Raw genomic sequence first — 20,006 nt, 5'->3', positions numbered from 1 at the left:
TCTGGGCTTCAGTTTCCCCCTCTGTAAAATTGGGGGGGGGGAGGCTAAATGACTTCCTCAGTAAAATAGGAGTTCCTTAGTTCGGGAATCCTTACATTTTCCTGTCCCTAGCACTTAGACCAATGCCTGGTATATTTAATATATGCTTATTGAATTGAATTGCGTTTAAGGACCCTGCCAGCCCCTATTCTCTACAATCCTAAGATTCCGGGCTTTGTGATATCACTCCCTCCCCAGGCGTCATATCCAGGCATATGGAGAAAGTCATCTTCTTCCTCTTCTACCAGGCTGGCTCAGTTAAAGAGAACATAGATGGAGTATCAGTAAAGATTCCTCAGTCTTCTAATTTCTCTCAATTATTGGAGATTCCACTAAGCCACATCTAGCCTCCCATGGATTATGTAGGGGACCTTCTATCTTGGACTAGCTAATAAAATCAGCTGAAAGACTCCTCAGTATGTAAATTGTAGCCAGCCTTCTGAGTGACTTCAGCTCTTTCAAAAGCCAGGGCTCCCTGGTTTCCTAAAGCTTAGGGCTAACTATCTCTATCACTAATACTTGTGGCCCCCACTCATCTTCTGAAGTGGGCTACTGAGATAGGCCTAGAATTTCTGGTGGTAGCTCCTCCTTCCTCTGGCATTTACCAGAGATGGCCACTACCCATGCTTTCAGGAGGCTGAGATCCTTTGCCAGCCCCACAGGCCCTTGGCCCCACCATTTGGTAAAGTCCCTGAGAGCTTTTGGTTTTATTTCAGGAGCAGAAAATCATCCCAGTATTGTTCACTACCCTCATCTTAGAGATAAGGAAACAGGCCAAGGAAAGAGAAATGGCTTGCCTAAGGACATGTAGGTACCGTGTTTCCCCGATAATAAGACCTATCCCGAAAATAAGCCCTCCCCTTACTGTGTAAGATTCCTCTAAAATAAGCCCTCCCCCGAAAATAAGCCCTATTGAGATTGCTACTGTAGTGAAGGTGATCCCCTGCGCTACACGCTACATTACAGTACCCTCTGTATGCACCGTACCCCCCCCCCGGGTGAAACGCACGCCACGCTCCAAGCTGCATCCAATCAGAGCTGCAGCAGTGAGCACGTCATCCTGTTCTTCCCCAGTGATTTGCTTATTGAATAAAGGTACATTTTTTTGTTCACATTTACCTGTTTATTAAAATTGCTGTCAATGTTCATTAAAATAAGCCCTCCCCTGAAAATAAGCCCTCTGGTGGTTTTTCTGTCCAAAAAAAATAATAAGACAGTGTCTTATTATCGGGGAAACACGGTAGTAAACAGCAGAGGCAAGATTTAGAACTGGGCCTTTGGACATCTTTTTTTATTTTATTTTTGTCAGTACTATCTACTGTGGCACATAACCCCCTTTTCCTCCCCTCCTGCCCCCCTCTCACTTCAGTGAAACCTGGCTCCTAGTCAAGTTCACTTCTCCTCTCTGGGCTCTAGCCCCTTCCATCCTTAAAAGATCTGATATTAGTGACTCTCCAGTGAAAGACAGGGGGTTACCTCCTTTAGGCGGGGAATGCAATCAGGCTTGGATCTTCTACTCCAGGGAAAGAAAAGTAGGCATTAGTACTTGTGATCCAACTTCAGAACTGTCTTCCTTGCTACCATCCCACCACTTAAAGTCTACCAGAATCCTACCATCCACAGTGGGCTGATGGCATAAATTCTGGAGTTTGGAAAATTCACTTGAAAGTTCCCAGTAAGGCAGCCTTTACATTTGAGATATAACAATACTTGTTATCTATGTGATTCACCTTAGGATAATCACATAGGCCTCAGTTTCCTTTTCTGTAAAATGAAGGGGTTGAAATGTCAGGGGTTCTTAATTTTTTCATGCTGTGAACCCCTTTGCAGAATAAAGTTACCAGTTATACTTAAGGCCTCAGTTTCCTCATATGCAAAATGAACTGAAGAAAGAAGTGGCAAACCACTCATATTTTTGCCAAAGAAACCCGAAATGAGGTCATCAAGAGTCAGACACAACAAAAATGACTCAACAACAACATTATTATTCCTCTTCTTAATGGATCTGCCCGCTCTTTATCTCTACCTTCAAGACCCAACTCAGGTGCCACCTCCTCTCTGAAGCCTTCGCTGATCCCCTCACCTGAAAGCCATCACCCTTCCCCTCTGTATTTATTAGAGAACTTTGTCTGTGTCTCCCCTTTCCTCCTCACATATTTCAGATCATGTCTTATCCTCCAAGTAGACTGTAAGCTCCCTTGGGTCAGGGTCTGTCATTTGCATCTTGGTATGCCTCATGATTACCAGGCTTCATCATTTCATAGGAGTTATGTGTCTGATAAACTGATTTTGGAAAGACAAAAGTCTGGGGACACAAACACATTGGTTAGGTGACACAGAAGATAAGCTATTGGACTGAATTTAGATCGGGCCTCTGATAGTAGCTGGCTTTGTGACCTTAAGCAAGCTACTTCACCACTATCTGCCTCAGTTTCTTCATCTGTAAAATTAGGATGATAATAGCACCCACCTCTCAGAATAATTGCAAAAATAAAATGAGAGAATATTTGCAAGGTACTTTGCGAGCCTTAACCAGTGTAATGGAAATAGGCCTCTATTTCTATTCCAATGAAACCAAGAAGGCCCTGGTTTCAAATCTTAGCTCTGCTGTTTACTAGTAACATGACTGTGGGAAAGTCACTTCCCCCAACTTACTTTTCTCACTTGGTCTCCCTAGAGGCCATTTATGGGGCGGGGTGGGGGGGTGGGGAGGTGGGGACGGGGGGTGTTAGATTAGATGATGTCTAAAATCCTTTCCGGCTCTGACCCCTTGGACTTGGGGCGGCACTTAACATTGGCCTCCCTGAGCTTCCTCATTTACAGAAAGGCCTATGGTTTCATTGCTCCTTCATTTAAGACTAAAGCTCTTTAAAAATCTGTAGCTGAGTCCTGGCAAGAGCTAAATGAAAAGATTGAATTACACAAAATCAATCCTTGCAGATCTAAAACCTACACCCAGAAAACCTAGTAACCCACACACCTCTTCTTGATGAGCGACAATCAAGAATTTTGACTAGAAACACTTTGATACCTGTAAACAGTGGCAGGGGAATCGGCAGGCTTGACAGTCACTGAATACTGCCTGAGTGGGTACAAAGTACATTGTGAAGCAGGAGAATTCTCTTCTAAAGCAGATTCACAGTGACTCAGTTCACCAGAGTTAGCAATTTTCCCCAACCAGCTTGCTTTTCTTCATTCTTTCTTTTTAACAGCCATTGGTTAAGTGCCTGCTGTCTGCCTGGCAACATGCCAGAATCCAGGCAGATCCAAGATGCTTCTTTCAAGACCCAACTCAGGTGCCACCTCCTCTCTGAAGCCTTCCCTGATCCCCTCACCTGAAAGCCATAACTCTTCCCCTCCATATTTATCAGAGAACTTTGTCTGGATCTCCCTTTTCCTCCTCACATATTACTCCACAAGTAGACTGGAGTTTCGGCTCCAGTAGACCAGCTGCCAAAAGCAAGGTTAAGCCCAGTGGGCTGAGTGAAGGCCTAATATCCCCACTACTCTGTGTGTGTATTTGCCTTCATGGAGGCCCCATCTCTGTAACAGGAGTAAGACTCCAACATGAATAGTTATGATGCAGTGCATTAGAAAGGGGCCAAGTGTTTGGTGAGCTCATTCATTCAACAACTATTTATTAAACACCTACTGTGTGCTAGGTTGTGGGACAAAGATAATTAAGTCTCATTTTCTACCCTATTCTGGCCAAACTTGGGCCTGATGGTTCAGGCTTAGGATTGGAACCAGATGAGATTCTCATAAAGCCACCAGCACATAACCAAAAAGAAGTTTCTTAAGTCAGCCAACTAACGGGTATTTAAGTACCTACTATGTGCTGGGAGACAATGGATTTAAAGCACTATAAAAATGTCAGTTATTATTGTTGTTGTTGTTAGCCTCTACCAAAACTCCAGTCTTGCAACTGGTGGAGCAGGACAGAGTACTGGCCCTGACTTCAAATCCAGCTTCTGACCCTCACTACATGTGTGACCTTGAGAAAGTTGCCTAACCTTTTTTGCCTCAGTTTGCTCATCTGTAAAACAGGGACAATAACAGCATCTATTTCCCAGGGTTGTTGAGAAGATCAAATGAGATAATATTGGTATGATGCCTGGAACATAGTAGGTGCTCTTTATAGAGCCTAGAATTAGTCTCCTGATTCATACTTGGCAGCTTTTTTATGATCATAATGTCATGGGATTTTGATTGAAGGCCTCTTAGAGACCACCTAGGCCAATATTCTCATTTTATAGGCAAAGAAACCAAGGACATCAAGGTGAAGTGACTTACCCAAAGTCACAGAGGTAGGAAGAATTTTTTGATTCAAACCTTCCATGAATCCACACTGTGGGTCTCAGTGGGGGGCTGATACTTATGAGCATCCATTTCCATTCCAACCATTATTTCCATCATTTTTAGATCTTCCACCACCTGCAACCCGGGAAAGACCCCCAGGATGCAAAACAGTCTTTGTAGGAGGTCTTCCAGAGAATGCAACAGAGCAGATCATCATGGAAGTATTTGAACATTGTGGGGAAATCATTGCTATCCGAAAAAGCAAGAAAAATTTCTGCCACATTCGCTTTGCTGAGGAGTTCATGGTGGACAAAGCCCTATATCTCTCTGGTAGGTATATGCGGCCTAATGATTGTGGTCACCGATCACAGAGTATGGGAGAACACAGCGGGGGACATCCATCCATCTGCTGCAGAGATGCTTTGTGGGAAGTTTTCCCACATCTTCTCCTCCAGGGATTCTTTCCAGCTTATTGGCCTGGCCAGCCCCTTTCCTTCTTCTTGCACATTCCCCTGTTGACATCTCGGAGATTCACATTAGAGGCAGAATGATATAGTAGAAATGGCACTGGATTTGGAATCAGAAGAATTCAAGTTCAAATCCCAGCTCTCCCACTTGTTAGCTGTGTGACCTTGGGTGAGCCCATTTCCCTCCCTCGGCCTCCATTTCCTCTCCTGTAAAATGAGGGAGTTGGACTAGATCTAGGCCTCTGAGGTCCCTTCCAGCTAAACCAAATGTGGTCAGCAGTACTTGTGATACCTGCCTCATGGGTTTGTAATCGAGGAGAATACTTTGTAAGCTACAAAATGTGAGAGAAATCAATGCCACTGTCAGACGGAGGAAGGCTGGTTGTCCTTCTCTGGACACTGTCCAGCCTAAAATGGGGCCCCCATGACTGAATCTGGGGCTCCATGGGCAGAATAAGTTCCCTAGCTCTGAATGCGCATCCTGAGGTCAGTGGCTCTGGGCTGTCCCCTCCTACCACTGCTCATGTTGAGCTCACAATTCACTAAAGCCCCCAGATCTTTTGCACACAGCCTGCCTTGGCATCCCCACCATCCCACATCTGGGCATATTGTTGTTGTCATTGTTGTTTTTAAATTTGCATTTATTCAGATTAAATATCATCATAGAGGATTCATATGCAGATACCTGGAAGGGATCAGTAGTGACAGTCAGTGGCTTACTCATGCCCCAGTTTTCACATAAGGAAACTGAAACTCAAAGAGGATAAATAAATGACTTGTCCAAAGTCACCAAGTTTGCAAATGGCAGAGCTGGTATAGGAATCAGTCTCCTGACCCCAGGTCCAATGATCTTTCTAGTATAGGACTATTACTGTGCCCATTTTACAGATAAAGAAACTAAAACTCAGAGTAGCAAGTTAACATGACTGATGTCACATAGTCAATGAGACTCAGACATGGGATTCAACTCCATGTTTTTTTTTTTTGAGGGCAATTGGGGTTAAATGAGTTGGCCAAGGTCACACAGCTAGTAAGTATGTCTGAGGCCGGATTTGAACTCAGGTCCTCCTGACTCCAGGGCCAGTGCTCTATTCACTGCGCCACCTAGCTGCCCCTCAACTCCATGTTTTTTCCGACTCAGGTTCCATTGCTGCTTTTGATACACCAGCTGCCTCTCTTCTCTAATCAGAGTTGTGGACAGGATATGATCTATACTACACAATGGGAGAGAAGTAAAGCAGAGCTCCGGAGTGCTCTAGAAAAATTGGAGGAGGAAAAATTGCCTCTTACCTGAGCAGATAATAGGGCTCTAAAATTAGGCTGGGGTGGTGGTGCCACTGTACTCTGCCCTGACCAGAACACATCTGGAATATAGTGTTCTGTTGTAGGGTGTCACGTTTCAGAAAGGACATTGATAGAGCATTATAAGAGAGTGATAAGGAGAACAAAGAGCTTTGAGATCATGCCATCCAAAGATTGTATGAAAGGACATGGGATGGGATGTTTAGCCTAGCAAAGAGAAGACTCCAGGGGGATGGGGGGACATACCAGCTGCCTCCAGGCATTGGCAGTGGGGAGGGAAGGTGGAAAGGAGCAAAAGGAAAAACGTTGCCCTGTGAAAACTATCCCCAAGTGGAGTGGGTTGCCCTGGGTAATTGGGAGCTGATGCCCACTTGGGGATGTTGTGCCAGGGATAACTGTTCAGGTACAGGGTGGCCTCCCCAGCCGCTGTGAGCCCTTCATGCTTGAGCTTCTGTGACCATCACAACTTTCCTGCAAAGAGCCAAAGTTCCATTTTTAATCCAGCAGGCCTATAATTCCATTGTGATCAGTCTTTAGAGGCAGAAGGAAGCTTAGCAATCAGACTGTAGGCTGTATGGGAGTTAGTAAAAGGCAGCGTAACATAGTGAAATTAATGTAGGACTTGTAATCAGGAGTCCTGGGTTTGAATCCTGACTCTGCCATCAGTTAGTCATGTGATCTTGGAAGCAAGCTTCTGAGGCTTCGTTTTCTCATCTTGAAAATGGGGATCATGCTGTGTTGCTCTAATTCTCTGACATTTATCAAGTTCTGCAGATCTTTGTAGGTGGGTACCAGGTCTGTGCTGAGCTGCTTTTGCCCCCTCCCCTTCTCTCCATCCCGGCTCTGGCCATCAGGGTACCGCATCCGCTTGGGCTCAAGCACTGACAAGAAGGACACTGGCCGCCTCCACGTGGATTTTGCCCAGGCCCGGGATGACTTGTATGAATGGGAGTGTAAGCAGCGCATGCTGGCCCGGGAGGAGCGCCACCGCCGTCGCATGGAAGAGGAGCGCTTCCGGCCTCCATCTCCACCTCCTGTTGTTCATTATTCAGACCATGAGTGCAGCATTGTGGCCGAGAAACTGAAAGGTAAAGGTTCTTCTTATACTTGGGCATCCCCCTTTTTAGTAAAGAACTTGACCTTGAAGATTCCCAATCTCACCTGCTTTTCCCCAACAAAATCATGTCACTCCATGGCTCACACATCTGCAGTGGCTCCCTACTTCTTCCTGAGTTCCATTCAGGCTCCTCTGCCTGGCATTCAAAGCTCCCTACAACCTAGCACCAGCCTGCCTTTCCATTTCAATCTCCTTTTAGTGTCTGCTCTGTCCTGTATACTCCAGTGTCACTGGATAATACATTGTTAGGAATGTTATGAACTAATTAAAATGAATTACTTTGTTATTAATGATGATGATGACGATGCCTGATGTTTGTGGGTGCTTTAAGTCTTAAAGCACTTTCTTTCCCCCAAGTATACTATGGACCTCCCCTCATTGCTTTTTCCCCATTCCTGGAATGGTTTCCCCCACTCTTTTTGCCTCTTCAGCTCTTCCTCCCTTATTTCACAGTAAGTTTGCCCTGGAGGGATGGCCTAGTGTAATGGGGAGAAAGCTGGCTTTAAAGCCAGGAAGCTCCAGGTTCAAGCCCCGCCTCTGACACATCCTGCTGCTATGACCCTTAGCTAACATTCTAGGGAGACCTTGAGGACTAGAGATTATGGAAAAGGTGCTGACCTGGCTTGGTAATGGCAGTGTCCTCCTTGTCTGAGAGTTCCCTATACCAATGACATCCCAGATCTGGTCCCTGGCCCTTAAAAACCAACTCTGAAAGCCTTCCCTGTTCCCTTCCAGTGTTTGGTCTTTTTGGAGGCAATCAGGGTTAAGCAACATACCCATGGTCACACAACTAGTAAGTGTCTGAGGCTAGATTTTAACTCAGGTCCTCCAGACTCCAGGGCCGGTGCTGCATCTACTGTATCACCTAGCTGCCCCTATCCTTTCCAATGTTGAGAATGACTTTCTTCCCCCAGCCTGCTACTTACTAGGTGTGTGACCTTGGACAAGTCATTTAAGTGCTTTGATGCCCAGTTTCCTCATCTACAAAATATTGGGGCTGGGCTAGGTGATAGTGAAGGTCCTTTCCAGGTCAATAGCTTATGATCAGCTTAGCTCTGGTAGCCCTTTGTTCATGCCCGCTCTGAGAAACATATAGCTAACCTTTATATAGCCTCTACCATGTGCCAGTATTATCTCATTCGATGCTCACAACAACCCTGAGAGGTGGGTGCTGTTATTGTCCCCATTTTACAGACGAGGAAACCAGGGCAGGCAGAAGTAAGTGACTTGCCCAGGGTCATACAGCTGGTAAGTGTATGAGGCCAGATCTGTACTCAGGCCTCCCTGACTCTAGGCCCAGCCCTCTATGCACTGTGCCACCTAGCTGCCTACTTATCCTGCACTATATATCTCTCTCTGTATATACAGGGCAGTTAGGTGGTTCTGCATGTAATGAATAGAGCACCAGGCCTGGAGTCAGGAAGACTGCTTTTCCCGAGTTCAAATGCAGCCTCAGACACTTCCTAGGTGGGTGACCCTGAGCAAGTCACTTCACCCTGTTTGCTTCAGTTTCCTCATCTGTCAAATGAGCTGGAGAAGGAAATGGTAAACCCCTCCAGTATCTCTGCCAAGAAAACCCCGAATTGGGTCACAAAGAGTTGGACAAGACTGAATAACAAATAAACAACCAAAATCTGCATGCATTCTATTACTCTAGTAGATTACAAATTCCATAGGGCAGGGACCCTGTCTTTTCTAAATCTTCTTTCTCCTCCAACACCAAGCCCACTGTGCTCTGCACACAGTTGTCACCAGATGAATGCTTTTCTTACACAAGTGAGTTAAGTTCCTTGTCCTCACCTTCCCATCCTGGATTCTTGTGGCTCCGTTTATCCCCAGTAGATTAGAGCTTGTAACTTGAGAACCAGCAGTGGTGCAGTGGAGAGAGCAGCCGTGGATATGGAGTTCAGATCTCAGCTCTGCCACTGATGGATGATCTGTGTGAGCGAGGTCAAGTGGCCTTCCTTCTCTCTACCTTAGTGCCTTCATTTGTAAAGCTCCAACTCATTGTGCCCCAGGGATAACGGTCCTGTCCATTGATTGTGTCCCTCAGTAGAGAGGAGTAGCTGGTTTCACACCTCCCACTTTAGTCAATTTCATCTGTGGCCTAGACCCAGTAGGCCCCCTCTTTCCAAAGGCCTTCTCTGTTTTCCCTCCATAGACGAACTCACGCCAGCTAGAAATAGGGGTTTCTGTGGCCCCCAAGAATGGCTACCTCCTTTCTCCAGAGCATGGTGACTGTGGAGACTCCCAGTAGGTACCAGCCTACCTTGACCACAATATCCAAGGGGACATGACCTCCTCATTATCGTTGGAAAGAGTGTAGGCCTTGCCCCAAACTAGTCAGTCACTTCGAAATCTCTGGGCCTCACTTTCCTCCTCTATGAAATGAGCATAGTGTTACTTGGGCTGCTTACTCTCAAGGCGGTTATAAAGACAGCACTTCTGAAACTTTAATGCACTAGAGAAATGTAAACTGTTTCTTAGAGTCCTTCAAGTAGAAGCAGAGAATCCTAGAATTTTAAAAATAAAAAAAAGAATCTATGTATTATAGGGCCCTGTTTCTTAAGGCTTGCATCTACTCTACAGCTGTGTGAAATCAGAATAAATTTTTTCATTTTCATATTTGAGTGAATCTGGATCTATGTAGGTCAAGCACAGAGCCCAGTGCCTGGAGCTTAATCAATGGTTGGTGACTGACAGACCCTTCACCAGAATGATGACCTGTCTACTGGGTGATGGCTGTTATCCCAGCCATGGCAGCTCACTAAGGCCATCTGCCAAGACCCAGAGGGGTTGTAATCTATGTCAGGAGTTAGAGGGAGGTCAGTGTCCACACTGAGAAAGTCATCAATCCTGGGCCATATTAATATGTGCATCAAGTCACAGGATTATAGGATTGAGAAGTTCCCTGATAACCCATATGTGGATTATGCCCAATAGAGCACCACTAGGAAGTGTGTAAAACTTCAGTGTTGAGAAGGATCTTGTTAGAAGAAACCAAATATGGCATAGTGGCCATAGAACTGGTCTTCAAGCTAGGAAGACCTAATTCAAGGTCCTTTCTGTGATTATATCACACTGGGGTCACATAACCCTGTGCAAATCACCTTGCCTCTCACTGCTTGAGGCAACTAGCTATCCTAGACTATAAACTCCACTGGTAGAAAGTTTCCTAGTCCAGGAGTTAGGTCCAGTCCCTATTCCTACCCCTTAAAAAGAAGAAATGATCCTCCCTTCAGCAGCACTTTTGTAAACTCCTGTAAGGAGGAAGAAGAGGAGGTGCCAGCCATGCTTTGAGAACCCCTGCTAAGTTGTCCCTGGAGGAGCCAACATGTTGGGGAAATGGACTGGTTGGGACCTGACCAGCTGGGATGACTCAAAGGATTCTCCCTCTTCCTCAGATGATTCCAAATTCTCTGAAGCAGTGCAGACACTGCTGACCTGGATAGAGCGTGGGGAGGTGAACCGTCGAAGCGCCAACAACTTCTACTCCATGATCCAGTCGGCCAATAGCCACATCCGCCGCCTGGTCAACGAGAAGGCAGCTCATGAGAAGGGGATGGAGGAGGCCAAGGAGAAGTTCAAGCAGGCCCTGACAGGGATCCTGGTCCAATGTGAGTCGTGCTCTGGGGGCGGACGGGGAGGGAGCAGGGCTCCATCACTTATCTTTCTGAGTTGACACAGAAACAATATGAGTTCTGAGATCGTGAGCCAACTCACTGAATTCCTTCCTGGTTGACTCATTCCATTAGTTGTGCAAGACAGTTGAGTTACTCAAGTTAGTTACTCAGGTAATGGAATCAATTCCCAAAGCGTAAAAGTAAGATCATCTCCTAAATGGAGTCTCTGTGGTGCATCTACCTCAGCTCCTTGGGGGCACTGAGGACTATGACAGTGGCCCCTCCCTGTGTCATTTGTTTGCACTATCGTCCATATTTGAGGTCAGTTGACATGACCACAGGCCATGGAGATGAGTTCCAAATTTGGTCACCAAGGGTAAGAGAGGGCATCAGCCTTTGAGCTCGTTATCTTCTAATGAGCTTGCAGGGACTCCGTTAGTTGGCCACACAGTGACCTTGGACAAAGTGATTGCTTTGAGTGGGATGCTTCTGCTTTTGACCCTGAGCTTCCTTCCCTCTGACCCGCTTTGTGGGGCATGGGAAACACCACTGGGGAGGAAGTGAGTTGTCCTTTTGTACAGAGAAACACGGCTCTAAAGCCAAGTCCGGCCCCAACATCTCATGTGAAGCTCGCATTCAAATGGATCGCTTCTCAGGGATATTTATGAGCCCACTCAAGTCCTTTTATGCTTCGGCATGGCATGGAAAGCCCTGGGTTCTGCAGGACCTTACTAGGGTGGAAAGACTTTTCATGTAAACCCAGTAATGGCCTGCATATTTGTCACTGGAATCCCAGTCAGGCTTAATGGGGAGAAGGCCTTAACACCAGGCCGCCCACCAATTTTTCAACCACAATTCATAAAGAGCATTTCCTAAAACATCAGAGGGTTGCCATCTCCTTGAGTGGAAGAAGTTCTCACACTAATAAAATCATGGCTCCTTGAAGAATTGAAACATTTTTTAACAGTTTCTGGATGGAGATACAGGGCTTTTCAGGGAGGACCCCATTCCCCCAGAGACTTTTAGAGAGATGTTTTTTAAGCATGAAAGCTTCACTTTGCCCACATACTGTCTATATCCTGTAGCAGGTATCATTTGACTTACAGTAAATTTTCTGTTGTCCGTTTTTAATCTGGTAACAAATATGGGCATGGACTCTGGAAGTCTCCAAGCCCACAGAGGAAAGAAGCAATAAGAGAAAGCACTTGATCAACCCATCAGTCAAACAAGCCTGCCATGTGCCTTACAATGGGCATGCAAAGACAAAGAATGAAACAATATCGTGATAAGTTGAGGAACAGAAACCTTTAGGTTGTCCCAATTGGTTTACTTTTTGTGGACACTCCACAGAATGAGCAGTCCAAAGGTTGGCCACATTTCGCCAGATAGCCTTTAATGAGTCCTACAAAGCATTCCCACACTACACTTCTGCAAGTGTCCTTCCTGACAAACCAGTTCACCATCTCAGCCAGCCTGCTGAAGAGGGTCTGGGATCAAATCCATCTGTTTTGGAAGGTAGGATCCAGTGGAGAGAGAGAGAGAGAGCTAGGGTTTGGGGTATAATTCATTTAAAAACAGAGGAAGCATCCAACTGTACTAAGAAGGACCAATGTGGCCATGGTGGCAGCCATGAAGGAAGGACTGTTTCTCTATTTTGATCTCTCTCTCCCTTCCTACTGTATCTCTGTCTCCTTCTCCTCTCTCCTCCCTTCCCTTTTCTCTATTCCCTACCCCTCTTTTCTCCTCTTCTCTTTCCTTTTCATCTCTCCTCTCTTCTCTTTTCTCTCTCTCATCTTATCTCATGGCTCACTACAGTAAACCTTTCTACTTTAGATGAGACAAAAAGAGAAAAGAAAGCCAATAAGGGGATGATTCCCCTAAAAGCCCTGGGTTCTATTCCTGGATTTTCCACCTTGAGAAAATCCTTTTTCCCATATGGGCCTCAGTTTCTTCCCCTGAAGGAGTTTGATTCAGTTCCCTAGATCTTTGTCAGGCACCATGATGTTGCCATCCCAGCCCTTGAGGTTGAACTGTCACACGACTCCCTCATCAGCACATATTCCACTTTACCACAGTCACTTGTCAAGTTCCCTTTCCTCCAGTTGGCTACTGATGGGGCAGTGCTCCTTGCCCCCTTTTCTGAGGTCCTCTTTGCTGAGCATGGCCATGGCCTAGCCCACAAGAATAGGGGAGGGTAGCAAATGGGTCCAGCAAGCCATCTACCTGATTTCCTTTTCTCTCTCTTTTGCTCCTCAATGCTGCCCTCTCTGGATGACATTCTGGATCCATGTGACTTCTGACCTCACTCTACAGTTGAGCAGATAGTGGCCGTTTACCATTCTGCCTCCAAACAGAAAGCATGGGACCATTTTACCAAAGCCCAGCGTAAGAACATCAGTGTGTGGTGCAAACAAGCTGAGGTTGGTAACTTTTATTCTCTTTAGCCCCCACCCCAGAGACAGTTTCTTTCCTTAACAACCTATTAATTGGGAAGTTAGCTGGGAGTTAAGTAGTGGCCTGCTGCCATACTCACAACAAGGCCCCATTGAAATGCCATAGGATGTGTATTTTGACTTGTCCCATGCTCTGAACTTCCAACACTAAAAAGATCATAAATGTACTTGGTTTGTCTCTAGTCCGTTCCACGGAAGAGAAATCTTGGTGGTGGGAACAGGGCCAGGATCATGCTAAGTCTCCCCCTCTCTGAGCTAGTGAGGCCTGTGTGATAATTAATACCCTGTGATTAATACCAGCAATAATGAATACCCTTGGCTTAATTAGATTGGGCCTCTATCATATTTACATGATGTAGTGGAAAGATCACTCGATTTGGAGTCAGGAAATCCGGGCTCAGATCCTGTCTCTGCCATTGACAATCTGTGTGGCCTTGGGCAGGTCATTTTAATTTAGAAAAGACATTGATAAGGTAGAAAGTCTCTAGAGAAGGGCAAACAGGATGATGAATGGCCTCAAGTCCAGGCAATACAAGGAAAGGTTAAAGAAATGGGGGGATGTTAACCTAGAGAAGAGAAGATTCCACTGTCTCCAAGTGTTAGAAAGGCTGATGTGGAAGAGAGATTAGATTTGTTCTGTTTGGCCTCAAAGAGCAGAACCAGGAACTGGGGGTGGGGAGTTACTGAGAGGCCAATTTCAGATTGATTTAAGGGGGAACACCCCTACTTCTTAATAATAAGCTATCCCAAAACAGAATGGGCTATCCTCTCTCACTGGGAGGCTTCAAGCAGAGACTAAAGAATGTTGTTGAGGGAATTCTGTTTTAGGTTTGGGTTGGAGTAGATGCCGCTGAGACCCTTTCCAATTCTGAAACTCTGTAAATCTGGGATTTTTCTTGTGTAAGGTGGGGAAGATACTTTTTTCAGTACCTACCCAATAGGGCAGTTCTGAAGAGAATATTTTATCCATTTTAAAGTGCTGTAGCAAGGGGAGGCCTAATGATTTATTTATTCAAGGGTCCTGGCAGTCACATGTGGACACTGCCTAGTTTCCCCAGGGCACCAAGCTGGCTAAGCTGCTTTGGGGAAATTCTTTCCACCAGCTTACTCTGATTTTGTATTAAAGATAACCTATGTCTACACTGAAGCCAGAATGAGGTTTTCTGTATGGCCCTGGGACTATGACAGGGGATGTATATGATCGAAATCAGAACTGAAAAATGAAGAGGTGGAAAGGTTTGTCTTCACCAAGGGGGATGCTGAAAAAACACGTATAGACCTCAATGAATCTTGAAGAAATGGATGCTAATAGCTAATCTTATATAATACTTTATCTTTTCCAAGTACCTCCACATGTCTTGTCACATTTCAGCACTCCATGATAGAGGTGGTAGGTAGAGGGTACTGTTAGCCTCACTGGGCAGATTAGGAAACACAGAAGGGAGGGGACTTACCTAAGGTCAGATGGCTTGTAAAAGCAGAGCTGATGGGGCAGCCAGGTAGCACAGCGAGTAAGAGCACCGGCTCCAGTGTCGGGATGACCTGGGGATGGAATCCGGCCTCAGACACTTAGCACCCACCCAGAAACACCTGGCCGTGTAACCTTGAGCAAGTTATTTAACCCCGATTGCTTAGGGGCGGCCAGGTGGCTCAGCGAGTAAGAGCACCAGCTCCAGTGTCGGGATGACCTGGGGATCAAATCTGGGCTCAGATACTTAGCACCACACCCAGAAATAACTGGCCGTGTAACCTTGAGCAAGTTACTTAACGCTGATTGCTTTAAAAAAAAAAAAAAAGCAGAGCTGACACTTGAATCCTAGCCTTCGGAGCTGAAGAGTGCAGTTCTTTCCACTCCACCACGTCCCAATCCTTACCCCCTCTGCTATTCAGTAAAATCCCTTACTCAGAAGAATTGTGTATTTGAAAAAGAAAAGGCTGTAACCATGGGCAAGTTACTTAACCCCAATTTCCCTCCAAAAGGCAAAAGAAAAAAGAAAAAGCTGAGAGTTTGTATGAAGGAGCAGCTTGTGATCCTTGAAAATGCTGCCTGGATTCCCAAAAAACAATACAGCCCACTATCCTCCTTTTATTCATTCAATTCTGAGCCCAGTTCATCATTAATTTGTGATACCTGCTCAAGAAATATATACTGATGATTAACTCGATGGAGTATCTATTGAACTGTATGACAGTCTAGATAGTGGGGGCATTCTTCATCCATTTGTTTTGTCCTGTGTAGATTGTTAGGATAAATTCTCGAGTAGTTGTGAATCTCATCAAGGAGGCTCTGTAGTGTTTTGGGGTTCAGTATAATCAACACAATGCTACCATAAATAGTAGCTCATGGGAGGAACACAGGAAATCCCTCTCCTCTTTAGACTGCACAGGACATCCTTCATGACAGCAGTCAGCACTTTGGTCAAACATACATCTCCCTGTTTTGAGCCTCACTTGGTATTAATGATCAGATGTTCTTTTAGCAGTAGTCTTCTGGTGCTATGGTTGCGAATTGTGGAATATGATATTTTTTGAAGAATAGAGTTGTGAGTGCCCCAAGGGGCAATAGAGACACAGTAGGTATAAGTAATCTCAAGCCCATTGCCTAAAATAACTTACATGCAAGAAGTAACTAGAAGCCACCAGGAAATGCATGATCAGAAAAGAAGGTGGGCCAGTCCCATAGCAACTGCAAGGCTAACAGATAGCTAGCCCAAGTACTGCATGGGTACCCATAACATGGATGTTCAGCAGCCCAGAGCCTCACACTGATGAGCTCACAGATCGATGGAAGCAGTGAGACAGACCTTACTCAGGCTTGAGCCTCTCAAACCACATGGGCAGCCTCCTGTAGAGTTTCACTCCAAAGCTGGTTCCTTCCCCCAATCCTAGGGTATAATTCCACTCATGTGACTCAATTCCAATTCTTAGCTCTGGGTCTCTAACATTTATCAGGCTTGTAGAAGCACATCCTAGCATTCTTTTCCCAGCTCAGCCTCTCCCCTAGCTTGAATTTGGAGGATGCCTCTCCTGTGTTCCCTGACTTCTTTACAGGGTTTACTTGAAAGGTCACAAGGCTAGGATTTAGGAGCCAACCCTGCCATGGTCCATCTGCTGGCCATTCCCATCTCAATGATAGTGGTAGAACACTCTTCTCTAAGACTTAAAGGGTTGCAAAGTGCTTTCTTCATAACAACCCTCTAAGATTGCAGTGTGAGTGTCTTTAGACCCCTTTAAAGGAAGGGGAGAGTTTTGAGGCTCAGAGATAGGAAGGATATGTCCAAGGTAACATAACTAGTAAGTGTCTGGACCAAAACTCGGACTCAGGTCTCCTGACTCCACACCCAGCACTCTTTCTTCTGTACCATGTTGCATCGTGATCCTACATAAGCCTTTCTAACACTTCAGTTTCCCAATCTATAAAGTGGAGAGATTAGTCCCTGCTCTATTATATCTTGTGCTTATTATGAAAAATCCAACGAGACAATATGTGTGAAAGGTTTTTTTTAAGTACATTATGCAAATACAAGGTTGGAGTATTAAGCATTTGCCTACATGTTCCCAGGCACTTCTCCCAGTAGCATGAATGAGCTACACGTGTCCTCCCACTCTAAAAAAAGTAAAACCATTTCTTCCTGCCAGCTGTTCTAGAAGAATATTCTGGAACAGTGTTTCCTTTTAGTAGAAGTAAAGGAGATGACTAGTGCATTTCTAGCCCATGGGGCTGTAGTTTAAACTATTTTGCAGTTATATAAGTTGCAGCTAACAAAAAATCCTGATATCCAGATTTGCCATAAATGTGTAATTTCCCAAGAGATAATCAACAAGCAGTTTTCAAAAGAAGAATTGTAAACTACAAATGGTCATATGAAAACATGCTCCAAATCACTAATAGTAAGAGAAAGGCAAACAAGTCAGCCCATATAATTTCACCTCATACCCTACAAATTGGCAGAGATGACCAAAAACTACAAACAGTCAGTGTTGGAGGGACTATGGCAAGATAGGCACTCTAATAGGCTGTTGGCAGAACTGCCCATTAGTCTAGCCCCTTCTAGAAAATGAAGTTATACAAGGAAAGTAACTAACTGTCCATACCCTTTGACCTAGTGAACCCACCGTTTGGGCATATAAATAAGTCAATAAGTCCACCTCCAGTAAGTCAAAGAGAGAAACAAAGATACAGTATGTGCCAAAACAGTTATAGCAGTACTCTTTGTGATAGTGAAGAACTAGAAATAGATTGTCCATAGATTGGAAATGATTGAAAAAAACCTACCTGTGGTACGTGAAATGTGATGGAGTTTTATTGTACAGTGAGAAATGGCAAAAATGAGGAATTCAGAGAACAAAGTAAGATTAATGGAGAGGAAAATAAGCAGAACCAAAAGAAGAATCTGCATGTGAATGCAGTAGTATAGATTAAAAAATAATTAACAGGAAGTTTAACACTACATAAATGGAAAACTAGCAAAAGTCTTCAAGAACAGACAATAAACCAGATCTCTCCCCTTCTGCCATGGAAATGGGGGACTACATTACCAGGGTGGAATGCTGCATATATTGTTAGATACCATCCCCAAGGTACCATGGAAACAACACTGGATTTGTACTTAGGGGCCCTGGGTTCAGGTTCCCATACCTACCACCTACTAGCTACATGACCTTGAACAAGTCACTCCCTATCCTTTGGCCTTCCAATAATGCCCACTGAAGATGACATTTGCCCTCGGTCTGTCATCCTGTAGTTGTGAGATAATCCATCAAACCCTAAGAATGAGAGTGCTTTTTATTACTGTGCAGAGTGCCAAAGCCAACAGGCCACTGAAGTCACAACTAGAGATTCCTACAAAGCTCCAAACAATTTCTCTACAGGACACTTAGCCAGGGCTTGAGCTAGGTGCTTCACAGGACCACCCAGCTTGGTAGCAGGGCCCTCCTTTGCAAAGTAACAAGGCTCAAAGATCATGGCCAACTTGACCAGAAGGGAAATACATGCTTCCTGCAGGGTTCATGGAGGCCTTTAGGGGGTGTCTCTTTCTGCCTCTTTAATGGGATAGGACAAGGAAGCCCCTTTATGGCGCTCTGTGATCAGAGGAAATGGTAAATGTCAAATTGGCTTTGCTGAACTTCAAGCCATGTGGAATAGATGTCAACACTTATCCCAGTGGGGCAAGAACTGGGGAGCAGGCAGTACCAGGATAACTTGAAGGGACTGAGGTTATTTAGTCTAGAGAAGGGAGAACATGAACTCTGTCCTCCCGTTATTTAAGGTTGTCATGTAAAAGGGGGTTGGTCAAGTCTTGTTATGGTTGGCCTTAGGAGATGGAAACCAGGAATGGAGGGTGGGTGTTACAGAGAAACACATTTTGACTAATATGAAAAACCACTTGACAAAACATCCAAAATGCACTGGGTTACCTTGGGAAATAGCTAGTTTTCTGTCACAGGAGGTCTTCAAGCGAAGTCTGGCTAACCATAAAATACAACACAATAAATATTTCTTAAGTCCTGTGAAAAATAGGCCTTTCCTAATTACCCTAGATGTTAGTGCCTCCCTTCCCTGAAATTACTTGCTATATTTTAGTTGATTGACATTATAATACATTACATTACATTATATTGTATTGTATTATACATATGGATGTCCTTGTTGTCTCCCCCATTTCTCTCACTACTGGCCTGGCTCCTGTACTCTCTGTTCACATTGAAAAGAACTACTCTGCACGCCCCCATGCTCATCTGCCCTCATCCTTCTCCATGCCTTTACTCATGCTGTCTTCTATGTCTGGAATGATCTGTTTGCTATCCTCCCTGTGCATATATTTTTAAAGCCCTTTCCTTTAAGATAGCTCAGGTACCACCTTTGATAAAATCACAGGGGGAGGACATTGATTGGGTACTATCATCAGTCACCAAATCTACAGTGTAGAGAGTGTGGCCACAGCACAAACAAACCCATGAGACTAAGCATCAGGATTAGGCTACATCGTATAGGTTTTGGTTACACAGGGAGGATGAGTACAGTGGAATATCAAGACACTAACAAGAAAAAGAACGATTTAAACATCAAAGAACAGATGGTCGTGAGGGAAGATCTACATTAGGGTAAAGCAGAAAACTAGCTAGTAAACACTGGAGCTCCACCTGATACCTCAAGCTGGAATTTGTAGACAGGCAGAGAAGAAAGTAACCAGATAACAACAGAGCTGCTGTTCGAGGTCTCCGTTTGATTCGGCAGCCTCTAGCTAGTGGTGTGACTGGCTTTTCTTAAGTGAATAGGAAATAAAGTGGAGCTGAAATCATCTTATCACATGCCTATTCCACAAAGTCTTCCCTGACTTCTCCTCCTCCAATTTCTCCTCACCCTTTGCCTAGACCTTCTTCATCAATCCATCTTCAGGTATTTCTTCAGCATCTACTACTACCGTGTTTGCCCAATAATAAGACACTGTCTTATTATTTTTTTTTTTGGACAGAAAAACACCAGAGGGCTTATTTTCAGGGGAGGGCTTATTTTAATGAACATTGACAGCAATTTTAATAAACAGGTAAATGTGAACAAAAAAATGTACCTTTATTCAATAAGCAAATCACTGGGGAAGAACAGGATGACGCACTCACTGCTGCAGCTCTGATTGGATGCAGCTCGGAGCGTGGCATGCGTTTCACGGGGGGGGGGGGGGGGGGGGGACGGTGCATACAGAGG

At 44.9% G+C, this 20,006-nt stretch overlaps 1 protein-coding gene across 5 annotated transcripts in view; it reads left to right on the top strand.

Annotated features, from left to right (window-relative positions):
- The window catches only part of ENOX2 (ecto-NOX disulfide-thiol exchanger 2), a 291,168-nt gene that overhangs the window by 236,798 nt on the left and 34,364 nt on the right, over positions 1-20,006 (top strand). For all 5 annotated transcript variants that reach the window (XM_069074066.1, XM_069074065.1, XM_069074064.1 and 2 more), the window contains 4 exons: positions 4,462-4,668; positions 6,962-7,195; positions 10,629-10,841; positions 13,161-13,267. In XM_069074066.1, coding sequence (XP_068930167.1) covers positions 4,462-4,668; positions 6,962-7,195; positions 10,629-10,841; positions 13,161-13,267 — 761 coding nt within the window. The remainder of the gene's footprint in view (positions 1-4,461; positions 4,669-6,961; positions 7,196-10,628; positions 10,842-13,160; positions 13,268-20,006) is intronic.

The sequence above is a fragment of the Petaurus breviceps genome, unplaced genomic scaffold (genome assembly GCF_028583685.1).
Source record: "Petaurus breviceps papuanus isolate PSGF00001 unplaced genomic scaffold, PetGlider_PUasm1.0 90881, whole genome shotgun sequence".
NCBI classification, from domain to species: Eukaryota; Metazoa; Chordata; class Mammalia; order Diprotodontia; family Petauridae; genus Petaurus; species Petaurus breviceps.
The sequence above is the reverse complement of the archived record's forward strand: the minus strand, read 5'-3'. Positions and strand labels throughout refer to the sequence as shown.